This window comes from Lactuca virosa, chromosome 9 (genome assembly GCF_052849685.1).
Source record: "Lactuca virosa cultivar CGN04683 chromosome 9, Lactuca_virosa_CGN04683_v6, whole genome shotgun sequence".
NCBI classification, from domain to species: domain Eukaryota; kingdom Viridiplantae; phylum Streptophyta; class Magnoliopsida; order Asterales; family Asteraceae; genus Lactuca; species Lactuca virosa.
This window is the reverse complement of record NC_136434.1, coordinates 192,981,160-192,993,792: the sequence shown is the minus strand read 5'-3', so window position 1 is coordinate 192,993,792 and position 12,633 is coordinate 192,981,160. Positions and strand designations below refer to the sequence as shown.

The following is a 12,633-nucleotide window of genomic DNA, read 5'->3' as shown; positions in this document are numbered from 1 at the left end:
AGGATCTCCTCCCCCATGTGATTTCATGCAAGTAAAAAGAATTTGTCAACTTTGGTCCCTCCTTCCAAGATCTTAGCATTTTAAGTTTTAATATTATAGATTTTAGTTCTTTGCCAAAAAAAATACATCTTTTTATGTTAGATAATTAATAATAATTATTTTTTAATATTATTTATATATTTATTATAACTCTTAAGGGAAATTCAATAAAATTAAATAAAGGCACGAATGTTATAATATATTGCATTTTCTTATAAACATGGTTGTCCTCCTAAGGTTACTCAAGAACTCATAAATGAGACAATCAGTAGGAATATATGTAGGTGGAAACTATAATCGTGCATGTTGTCTTGTTTGATTTATCCGTCTTTGTTTTAAAGTGTGGAAGTTGTTTGTCCTTTGGAAACCGTGGATGAGAGATGTACACTCGATGATGAGTTGCATCACTATGAGGAAGATGATGGAAGGTATATGAAAGATAAATCAATGATTTAATTTTATTAAGGTAATTTTATTTTATAATTTTTTCGGTTAAGATTTATCTTTATTAGGAATTTTTATGCCCTATATTCATAAAATATTTAGATTTATGTAATCTCCTAATTTAGATGATTTCAATCATAATTATGAGTCATATTAGGGTTTTAGTTTAATTATAAATAGGTTAGCCGCCTTTGACTTTTAGGAGTTGATTTTGATTAATAAAGAATGGTATTTGAAACTCTATTTTCTTTACTTTGTGTTCATGTGGTTGTAATCGGCTATTCAAACCGATCGTCTTATGTCATGAGTAACATATGGTTTTGTTCTTTAATCCATGAAACTTAGATTTTTCATTTTGTATGTTATTGGGTATTGATATGGATGTAGCTACATGTGTTTAATTTGTTTGAAGTAGTAGACAACATCCATACATTTTCTTTTTCTGTCTGTGACATTGTATTTTTGACATATTTATTTCTATGTTTGATGCTCTCACTTTCTAGTTACCAATGAATGCCAATAGAAGCTCTTCTGTGGCTTTTTCAAACATAGATTTTTATGTTTTGCTATGTATACTTCATTTTCTTTTAGTTAACAAAATCTTGAAAGGTTGGTTGGAGACCAAAGCACTTCGTGATTTCTATTTTTAGGCTTGGATCTTGGGAGGTTTTTTCTTTGATTATAGATGGATATGTTGAAGATAGATGATGCAAATAGGTTTGGGTAAAACCCTAACCACCTTCTGGTTGACAACGGTGGTGGCGGTGGAAGGTGACAGAAGAAGGGAATGGAATGGGAGGTGGGTGGCGTAAAGTGAGGTGGATAGGGTTGGTGATTATTTAGTTTCATTTTTATTATGACAACTAAAATAAATCAGTTAAAAGGATAAAAAATTAAATTTGTATAGGTCAAGGTGGTTGACTGACCTAGTAACTGATCGAAACACCAAGGACCATATTAATCTTTTTGAAAAATTTGATGGTTGAACTTCTAGTCTTTCTAAAGCAAGTGGGTTATTTACGTAAATTTGTCTTTGTGATTTCTAAGTCTATTTCTTGCACACTCTTAGGTTTTTCTTTGTGATTTCTACGTCTATTTCTTGCACAAACTTAGGTTTGTCTTTCTGATTTCTATGTCTATTTCTTGCACACACTTACGTAAATTTAACTTTGTCATTTCTAAGTCTATTTCTTGCACACTCTTGGGTTTTGATAGTTTATATCTTACTTTTGAAGTAGTTAATTCCACATAAGTAAATCAAAATCACTATGACAGTAGTATATATACTATTCGATTTTAAATATAACAACATAAACATAACAAATATCACAACATTGATAAGAAAATCAACATTTTAGAAGCATGTAAAAGCTAGAATTTCGATTGAATTTGATAGACGACGTTGATGTCAACTTGAAAGGCCTTCGCAAGAATATCTCCAGCGATATCGGGATTTGACCCAAAAACAGCGTTTGCAATGGTAATAACACCTGGATTTTGACTACTCAAAGCTGCAATAGCAACAGCATAGCCATTTCCCACGTTTTTCTGGAAGTGAATCAGGCCTTCTGGGAACACGAAAACATCGCCTTTCTGAAGTTCTTTTGTGATGAGTCGGCTTTGAGGGTTGGACGTGACAAATCCGACTAGAATACGGCCTTCCATAACAGTCAAAATTTCAGTGGCCCGAGGGTGTGTATGTGGGGGGTTAATACCCTGTGGTGCGAAGTCAATACGTGCCATTGAGATACCAAGAGTGTTAAGTCCTGGCAACTCTTCTACGGTCACCGGAGTCACAGCAGACCCAACCGCATTCGAGGTATTTCCCATTAGCTGCAGTCCTCTATAAAAGAAATCATCAGGTTGTACAAGCCTCGCCTCTTTACAAACCAAGCCATTCACCAATACTACCAAGAAAAATAAATAAATAAATAAACTATTAATCACAATTAAATATAATATATTTTCAAATCATGCATGAATGCAGGAGAGTTTCTCGACTTTCAGCAATAAATTCTTACCTCTGCTATTTTGGTCTGCCACACAGAAGTCCTGAAGAGGACTAGGGTCCGAAGCAAACGCAAGGGAGCAACCCGCCACCAAGAGACCAAATAAAAGCAAATGAGACGTCATTGTTGAGAAGCCGAAAACTTGTTTTTGATGACTTAATTATGGTAGCTGGGAAAGCTATGAAATAAAGAATGGAACTCGCCATGCTTTTATAGTGAAAATATAGGAACATTAAGACTAATACCATCATAGCGTCATCATTATCATCTTGAGATGCATTCAAATTTTGCTGTTCAATTTCTAGAAGCAAGATACATTCAACTTACGTTGTCTGGTTCTTAATTTCATAAAGGTTGCAACTACTAACCTTATATGTCTATGATCCTTCCATTTCGTATATTTACTTATGTACTTTTTCATAACTTCCATACTTAGGATTAATTTTAATAGAACCTTGAATGTTTATTATGCATAGGAATTTTCTACTTATATCAATTTTTTAAGAAAATGAAAAAGTCTTGAAGAACAATATTGACCGTTTCCAAATGAGATCAATATATTACCTACGTGCACTACAAAAATGTGCACAATTATCAAAAACCATTTATGTGTATAGTCCGTTTGATAATGGGTTTTACTGGTTTGTTAGACACATATCAAAATTGGTTAGAAGAAGGTGTACGTGGGCAATATCTTGTACACATACATAACAAACATTACAAACTTACTACTTTCACTGACAAATGCACAATACGTACTACAGATTATCATCATAAACTTTATAGCGATGTATTGCACACAAATTTAAGATCCATTTACCAATACAGCGTCTTTACTAGCTGTCTGTAAATTACTTGTATTAATTTGACGTCTAAAATTACAAAAAAAAGAAAAAAAAAATCTTAATTTTCCTGAATAAATAAAAGAAAGATAAATTATAACAAAAAATATATTTGGATTTTATAGTATGAATGGAAATAGTAAATATAAGTCCAAAATTTTGCAAAAAAAAGAACCCATAAAACTAAACTACTAGGAAAAAGCAAGGTAGGTTGCTAAATAGCAATGCCTAATTAACGCCGTTTGATCAACCAATGGCTGAGATTTAAAACCATGTTTCATGTGCCTAATCTCTATGTGTGCTTTCTAGTGAAGAATTTGGAAGGAACATCCTACAATAATCTACATCTAATCATATGTCTCTTCTACTAACCTTTTTCTAAAACACACCCCAACCACCAATTTTGATTTATGTGTGGATGTTGGATCAACGATCTCCCTAGATTTCAGCGATGATAGAACACCGAGCAAAGAGGCGAAGATTGAGGAATGGTTAAATTATTAAACAACTCTAAAAAAATCTGGAAAAAATAAATTATTTCATAGTGATTCTCGTCTTCCTTGCTTGATCAGGCGATATGTGCACCCCCTTGTTCGACTCCATTCCCTACGAGTTTTAATGATAGGGGAACTTGTGTCATCTTAATCCATTTGCCATTAGTAACACAAGGTTTTGTTCTTTAATCCATGAAACCTAGATTCATAATTTTGTATGTTATTGGCTGTTGATATGGATGTAGCTACATGTGTTTAATTTAATTAAGTAGTAGGCAACGTCCACACTTCCACGTTTTGTTTCTAGTGACATTGTATTTCTGGCTTATTTGTTCATATGTTTTAGGTTCACACTTGCTAGTTACTAATAAATTTCAAGAGAATCCTTGTATGTGTTTTGCTCTCATTTGCCAGTTACCATAGGGCTTCATAATTTCTATTTATTTGCCATGGGTATGGGGAGGTTGTTGCTTTATTTATTCATGTTCAGTTTGAAGACAAATAACGGAAATAAGGGTGGATTAAACCCTAAAAACCTTCTGCATTGAAATGGTGATTGAGGATGGTAATGGTAGGGACGGTGGCGGTTGACGGAGACCGATGAAGGTAGATGAATGGAATGGGGGTAGGTATGGTGACATAAAGTAGGTTGGGGGGGGGGCGTAGGGTTTGGGTTTATTAGTTATCTTTCTTAACTATAAAAAGTAAAACAAAAAGACAAAAAAAAAACATATTTAAAAATATACGAAAGTCAGTTTACATAGTTATGTATCGGTCACACAAGTAAGTGAAACCATAACAACCATACTCGTCAAGATAAAAACAATAAGCACTGAACTTCTCACTTTTTTAAAGCACATTGTATGATTTAATCTAATACAAATAGGCACATAAGACAAGTAAATGAAGACATGGTTTTTGAAAAAATCGAGTTCTCTTTTGCAAAATTTGGGTTTAACGAAGGGAAAGGTCATATGACCTTTTATTGTCCTGCTGCCTTCAACTTGATTACCCTCTTCCTCATATTTCTCTACTTTCTCGGTACACTCTTATCTTGAAACACAACAAACCGATTTCGGGGACATTTAGGTTACGATATGGTCTGATAAGGATTCAAAAGGTCGAGTTTTACATGGGATGAAAGCGAGATAAGTCTTACCATCGGCCTCGATGAAGGATCTCTTCCCCCATGTGATTTCATGCAAGTAAAAAGAATTTGTCAACTTTGGTCCCTCCTTCCAAGATCTTAGCATTTTAAGTTTTAATATTATAGATTTTAGTTCTTTGCCAAAAAAATACATCTTTTTATGTTAGATAATTAATAATAATTATTTTTTAATATTATTTATATATTTATTATAACTCATAAGGGAAATTCAATAAAATTAAATAAAGGCACGAATGTTATAATATATTGCATTTTCTTATAAACATGGTTGTCCTCCTAAGGTTACTCAAGAACTCATAAATGAGACAATCAGTAGGAATATATGTAGGTGGAAACTATAATCGTGCATGTTGTCTTGTTTGATTTATCCGTCTTTGTTTTAAAGTGTGGAAGTTGTTTGTCCTTTGGAAACCGTGGATGAGAGATGTACACTCGATGATGAGTTGCATCACTATGAGGAAGATGATGGAAGGTATATGAAAGATAAATCAATGATTTAATTTTATTAAGGTTATTTTATTTTATAATTTTTTCGGTTAAGATTTATCTTTATTAGGAATTTTTATGCCCTATATTCATAAAATATTTAGATTTATGTAATCTCCTAATTTAGATGATTTCAATCATAATTATGAGTCATATTAGGGTTTTAGTTTAATTATAAATAGGTTAGCCGCCTTTGACTTTTAGGAGTTGATTTTGATTAATAAAGAATGGTATTTGAAACTCTATTTTCTTTACTTTGTGTTCATGTGGTTGTAATCGGCTATTCAAACCGATCGTCTTATGTCATGAGTAACATATGGTTTTGTTCTTTAATCCATGAAACTTAGATTTTTCATTTTGTATGTTATTGGGTATTGATATGGATGTAGCTACATGTGTTTAATTTGTTTGAAGTAGTAGACAACATCCATACATTTTCTTTTTCTGTCTGTGACATTGTATTTTTGACATATTTGTTTCTATGTTTGATGCTCTCACTTTCTAGTTACCAATGAATGCCAATAGAAGCTCTTCTGTGGCTTTTTCAAACATAGATTTTTATGTTTTGCTATGTATACTTCATTTTCTTTTAGTTAACAAAATCTTGAAAGGTTGGTTGGAGACCAAAGCACTTCGTGATTTCTATTTTTAGGCTTGGATCTTGGGAGGTTTTTTCTTTGATTATAGATGGATATGTTGAAGATAGATGATGCAAATAGGTTTGGGTAAAACCCTAACCACCTTCTGGTTGACAACGGTGGTGGCGGTGGAAGGTGACAGAAGAAGGGAATGGAATGGGAGGTGGGTGGCGTAAAGTGAGGTGGATAGGGTTGGTGATTATTTAGTTTCATTTTTATTATGACAACTAAAATAAATCAGTTAAAAGGATAAAAAATTAAATTTGTATAGGTCAAGGTGGTTGACTGACCTAGTAACTGATCGAAACACCAAGGACCATATTAATCTTTTTGAAAAATTTGATGGTTGAACTTCTAGTCTTTCTAAAGCAAGTGGGTTATTTACGTAAATTTGTCTTTGTGATTTCTAAGTCTATTTCTTGCACACTCTTAGGTTTTTCTTTGTGATTTCTAAGTCTATTTCTTGCACAAACTTAGGTTTGTCTTTCTGATTTCTATGTCTATTTCTTGCACACACTTACGTAAATTTAACTTTGTCATTTCTAAGTCTATTTCTTGCACACTCTTGGGTTTTGATAGTTTATATCTTACTTTTGAAGTAGTTAATTCCACATAAGTAAATCAAAATCACTATGACAGTAGTATATATACTATTCGATTTTAAATATAACAACATAAACATAACAAATATCACAACATTGATAAGAAAATCAACATTTTAGAAGCATGTAAAAGCTAGAATTTCGATTGAATTTGATAGACGACGTTGATGTCAACTTGAAAGGCCTTCGCAAGAATATCTCCAGCGATATCGGGATTTGACCTAAAAACAGCGTTTGCAATGGTAATAACACCTGGATTTTGACTACTCAAAGCTGCAATAGCAACAGCATAGCCATTTCCCACGTTTTTCTGGAAGTGAATCAGGCCTTCTGGGAACACGAAAACATCGCCTTTCTGAAGTTCTTTTGTGATGAGTCGGTTTTGAGGGTTGGACGTGACAAATCCGACTAGAATACGGCCTTCCATAACAGTCAAAATTTCAGTGGCCCGAGGGTGTGTATGTGGGGGGTTAATACCCTGTGGTGCGAAGTCAATACGTGCCATTGAGATACCAAGAGTGTTAAGTCCTGGCAACTCTTCTACGGTCACCGGAGTCACAGCAGACCCAACCGCATTCGACGTATTTCCCATTAGCTGCAGTCCTCTATAAAAGAAATCATCAGGTTGTACAAGCCTCGCCTCTTTACAAACCAAGCCATTCACCAATACTACCAAGAAAAATAAATAAATAAATAAACTATTAATCACAATTAAATATAATATATTTTCAAATCATGCATGAATGCAGGAGAGTTTCTCGACTTTCAGCAATAAATTCTTACCTCCGCTATTTTGGTCTGCCACACAGAAGTCCTGAAGAGGACTAGGGTCCGAAGCAAACGCAAGGGAGCAACCCGCCACCAAGAGACCAAATAAAAGCAAATGAGACGTCATTGTTGAGAAGCCGAAAACTTGTTTTTGATGACTTAATTATGGTAGCTGAGAAAGCTATGAAATAAAGAATGGAACTCGCCATGCTTTTATAGTGAAAATATAGGAACATTAAGACTAATACCATCATAGCGTCATCATTATCATCTTGAGATGCATTCAAATTTTGCTGTTCAATTTCTAGAAGCAAGATACATTCAACTTACGTTGTCTGGTTCTTAATTTCATAAAGGTTGCAACTACTAACCTTATATGTCTATGATCCTTCCATTTCGTATATTTACTTATGTACTTTTTCATAACTTCCATACTTAGGATTAATTTTAATAGAACCTTGAATGTTTATTATGCATAGGAATTTTCTACTTATATCAATTTTTTAAGAAAATGAAAAAGTCTTGAAGAACAATATTGACCGTTTCCAAATGAGATCAATATATTACCTACGTGCACTACAAAAATGTGCACAATTATCAAAAACCATTTATGTGTATAGTCCGTTTGATAATGGGTTTTACTGGTTTGTTAGACACATATCAAAATTGGTTAGAAGAAGGTGTACGTGGGCAATATCTTGTACACATACATAACAAACATTACAAACTTACTACTTTCACTGACAAATGCACAATACGTACTACAGATTATCATCATAAACTTTATAGCGATGTATTGCACACAAAGTTAAGATCCATTTACCAACACAGCGCCTTACTAGCTGTTTGTAAATTACATGTATTAATTTGACGTCTTAAATTACAAAAAAAAGAAAAAAAAAATCTTATTTTCTTGAATAAATAAAAGAAAGATAAATTATAACAAAAAATATATTTGGATTTTATAGTATGAATGCAAACAGTAAATATAAGTCCAAAATTTTGCAAAAAAAAGAACCCATAAAACTAAACTACTAGGAAAAAGCAAGGTAGGTTGCTAAATAGCAATGCCTAATCAACGCCGTTTGATCAACCAATGGCTGAGATTTAAAACCATGTTTCATGTGCCTAATCTCTATGTGTGCTTTCTAGTGAAGAATTTGGAAGGAACATCCTACAATAATCTACATCTAATCATATGTCTCTTCCACTAACCTTTTTCTAAAACACACCCCAACCACCAATTTTGATTTATGTGTGGATGTTGGATCAACGATCTCCCTAGATTTCAGCGATGATAGAACACCGATCAAAGAGGCGAAGATTGAGGAATGGTTAAATTATTAAACAACTCTAAAAAAATCTGAAAAAAATAAATTTTTTCATAGTGATTCTCGTCTTCCTTGCTTGATCAGGCGATATGTGCACCCCCTTGTTCGACTCCATTCCCTACGAGTTTTAATGATAGGGGAACTTGTGTCATCTTAATCCATTTGCCATTAGTAACACAAGGTTTTATTCTTTAATCCATGAAACCTAGATTCGTAATTTTGTATGTTATTGGCTGTTGATATGGATGTAGCTACATGTGTTTAATTTAATTAAGTAGTAGGCAACGTCCACACTTCCACTTTTTGTTTCTAGTGACATTGTATTTCTGGCTTATTTGTTCATATGTTTTAGGTTCACACTTGCTAGTTACTAATAAATTTCAAGAGAATCCTTGTATGTGTTTTGCTCTCATTTGCCAGTTACCATAGGGCTTCATAATTTCTATTTATTTGCCATGGGTATGGGGAGGTTGTTGCTTTATTTATTCATGTTCAGTTTGAAGACAAATAACGGAAATAAGGGTGGATTAAACCCTAAAAACCTTCTGCATTGAAATGGTGATTGAGGATGGTAATGGTAGGGACGGTGGCGGTTGACGGAGACCGATGAAGGTAGATGAATGGAATGGGGGTAGGTATGGTGACATAAAGTAGGTTGGGGGGGGGCGTAGGGTTTGGGTTTATTAGTTATCTTTCTTAACTATAAAAAGTAAAAGAAAAAGACAAAAAAAAACATATTTAAAAATATACGAAAGTCAGTTTACATAGTTATGTATCGGTCACACAAGTAAGTGAAACCATAACAACCATACTCGTCAAGATAAAAACAATAAGCACTGAACTTCTCACTTTTTTAAAGCACATTGTATGATTTAATCTAATACAAATAGGCACATAAGACAAGTAAATGAAGACATGGTTTTTGAAAAAATCGAGTTCTCTTTTGCAAAATTTGGGTTTAACGAAGGGAAAGGTCATATGACCTTTTATTGTCCTGCTGCCTTCAACTTGATTACCCTCTTCCTCATATTTCTCTACTTTCTCGGTACACTCTTATCTTGAAACACAACAAACCGATTTCGGGGACATTTAGGTTACGATATGGTCTGATAAGGATTCAAAAGGTCGAGTTTTACATGGGATGAAAGCGAGATAAGTCTTACCATCGGCCTCGATGAAGGATCTCCTCCCCCATGTGATTTCATGCAAGTAAAAAGAATTTGTCAACTTTGGTCCCTCCTTCCAAGATCTTAGCATTTTAAGTTTTAATATTATAGATTTTAGTTCTTTGCCAAAAAAAATACATCTTTTTATGTTAGATAATTAATAATAATTATTTTTTAATATTATTTATATATTTATTATAACTCTTAAGGGAAATTCAATAAAATTAAATAAAGGCACGAATGTTATAATATATTGCATTTTCTTATAAACATGGTTGTCCTCCTAAGGTTACTCAAGAACTCATAAATGAGACAATCAGTAGGAATATATGTAGGTGGAAACTATAATCGTGCATGTTGTCTTGTTTGATTTATCCGTCTTTGTTTTAAAGTGTGGAAGTTGTTTGTCCTTTGGAAACCGTGGATGAGAGATGTACACTCGATGATGAGTTGCATCACTATGAGGAAGATGATGGAAGGTATATGAAAGATAAATCAATGATTTAATTTTATTAAGGTTATTTTATTTTATAATTTTTTCGGTTAAGATTTATCTTTATTAGGAATTTTTATGCCCTAGATTCATAAAATATTTAGATTTATGTAATCTCCTAATTTAGATGATTTCAATCATAATTATGAGTCATATTAGGGTTTTAGTTTAATTATAAATAGGTTAGCGGCCTTTGACTTTTAGGAGTTGATTTTGATTAATAAAGAATGGTATTTGAAACTCTGTTTTCTTTACTTTGTGTTCATGTGGTTGTAATCGGCTATTCAAACCGATCGTCTTATGTCATGAGTAACATATGGTTTTGTTCTTTAATTCATGAAACTTAGATTTTTCATTTTGTATGTTATTGGGTATTGATATGGATGTAGCTACATGTGTTTAATTTGTTTGAAGTAGTAGACAACATCCATACATTTTCTTTTTCTGTCCGTGACATTGTATTTTTGACATATTTGTTTCTATGTTTGATGCTCTCACTTTCTAGTTACCAATGAATGCCAATAGAAGCTCTTCTGTGGCTTTTTCAAACATAGATTTTTATGTTTTGCTATGTATACTTCATTTTCTTTTAGTTAACAAAATCTTGAAAGGTTGGTTGGAGACCAAAGCACTTCGTGATTTCTATTTTTAGGCTTGGATCTTGGGAGGTCTTTTCTTTGATTATAGATGGATATGTTGAAGATAGATGATGCAAATAGGTTTGGGTAAAACCCTAACCACCTTCTGGTTGACAACGGTGGTGGCGGTGGAAGGTGATAGAAGAAGGGAATGGAATGGGAGGTGGGTGGCGTAAAGTGAGGTGGATAGGGTTGGTGATTATTTAGTTTCATTTTTATTATGACAACTAAAATAAAAGAGTTAAAAGGATAAAAAATTAAATTTGTATAGGTCAAGGTGGTTGACTGACCTAGTAACTGATCGAAACACCAAGGACCATATTAATCTTTTTGAAAAATTTGATGGTTGAACTTCTAGTCTTTCTAAAGCAAGTGGGTTATTTACGTAAATTTGTCTTTGTGATTTCTAAGTCTATTTCTTGCACACTCTTAGGTTTGTCTTTGTGATTTCTAAGTCTATTTCTTGCACAAACTTAGGTTTGTCTTTCTGATTTCTATGTCTATTTCTTGCACACACTTACGTAAATTTAACTTTGTCATTTCTAAGTCTATTTCTTGCACACTCTTGGGTTTTGATAGTTTATATCTTACTTTTGAAGTAGTTAATTCCACATAAGTAAATCAAAATCACTATGACAGTAGTATATATACTATTCGATTTTAAATATAACAACATAAACATAACAAATATCACAACATTGATAAGAAAATCAACATTTTAGAAGCATGTAAAAGCTAGAATTTCGATTGAATTTGATAGACGACGTTGATGTCAACTTGAAAGGCCTTCGCAAGAATATCTCCAGCGATATCGGGATTTGACCCAAAAACAGCGTTTGCAATGGTAATAACACCTGGATTTTGACTACTCAAAGCTGCAATAGCAACAGCATAGCCATTTCCCACGTTTTTCTGGAAGTGAATCAGGCCTTCTGGGAACACGAAAACATCGCCTTTCTGAAGTTCTTTTGTGATGAGTCGGTTTTGAGGGTTGGACGTGACAAATCCGACTAGAATACGGCCTTCCATAACAGTCAAAATTTCAGTGGCCCGAGGGTGTGTATGTGGGGGGTTAATACCCTGTGGTGCGAAGTCAATACGTGCCATTGAGATACCAAGAGTGTTAAGTCCTGGCAACTCTTCTACGGTCACCGGAGTCACAGCAGACCCAACCGCATTCGAGGTATTTCCCATTAGCTGCAGTCCTCTATAAAAGAAATCGTCAGGTTGTACAAGCCTCGCCTCTTTACAAACCAAGCCATTCACGAATACTACCAAGAAAAATAAATAAATAAATAAACTATTAATCACAATTAAATATAATATATTTTCAAATCATGCATGAATGCAGGAGAGTTTCTCGACTTTCAGCAATAAATTCTTACCTCTGCTATTTTGGTCTGCCACACAGAAGTCCTGAAGAGGACTAGGGTCCGAAGCAAACGCAAGGGAGCAACCCGCCACCAAGAGACCAAATAAAAGCAAATGAGACGTCATTGTTGAGAAGCGGAAAAC

At 33.6% G+C, this 12,633-nt stretch overlaps 3 protein-coding genes across 4 annotated transcripts; all 3 read right to left on the bottom strand.

Moving 5' to 3' along the window:
- Nucleotides 1-1,854: 1,854 nt before the first annotated feature.
- Nucleotides 1,855-2,616, bottom strand: LOC145140146 (putative germin-like protein 2-1). Its single transcript, XM_079073737.1, has 2 exons — nucleotides 2,505-2,616; nucleotides 1,855-2,390 (listed from the first exon to the last, which is right to left on the bottom strand). Exons 1-2 carry the CDS (start codon nucleotides 2,614-2,616, stop codon nucleotides 1,855-1,857), a joined length of 648 nt encoding a protein of 215 aa, XP_078929863.1.
- A 4,239-nt stretch (nucleotides 2,617-6,855) lies between these two features.
- On the bottom strand, nucleotides 6,856-7,617 carry LOC145140144 (putative germin-like protein 2-1). Its single transcript, XM_079073736.1, has 2 exons — nucleotides 7,506-7,617; nucleotides 6,856-7,391 (listed from the first exon to the last, which is right to left on the bottom strand). The coding sequence occupies exons 1-2, from the start codon at nucleotides 7,615-7,617 to the stop codon at nucleotides 6,856-6,858; spliced, it is 648 nt and encodes a 215-aa protein (XP_078929862.1).
- Nucleotides 7,618-11,853: 4,236 nt separating this feature from the next.
- Nucleotides 11,854-12,615, bottom strand: LOC145137565 (putative germin-like protein 2-3). 2 transcript variants are annotated; one of them, XM_079071693.1, is made up of 2 exons: nucleotides 12,504-12,615; nucleotides 11,854-12,389 (listed from the first exon to the last, which is right to left on the bottom strand). In XM_079071693.1, exons 1-2 carry the CDS (start codon nucleotides 12,613-12,615, stop codon nucleotides 11,854-11,856), a joined length of 648 nt encoding a protein of 215 aa, XP_078927819.1. The 2 variants fall into 2 exon arrangements, with proteins under 2 accessions (XP_078927819.1, XP_078927820.1); XM_079071694.1 differs by having other exon boundaries at nucleotides 11,854-12,323; nucleotides 12,504-12,546.
- Between the last annotated feature and the right edge of the window lie 18 nt (nucleotides 12,616-12,633).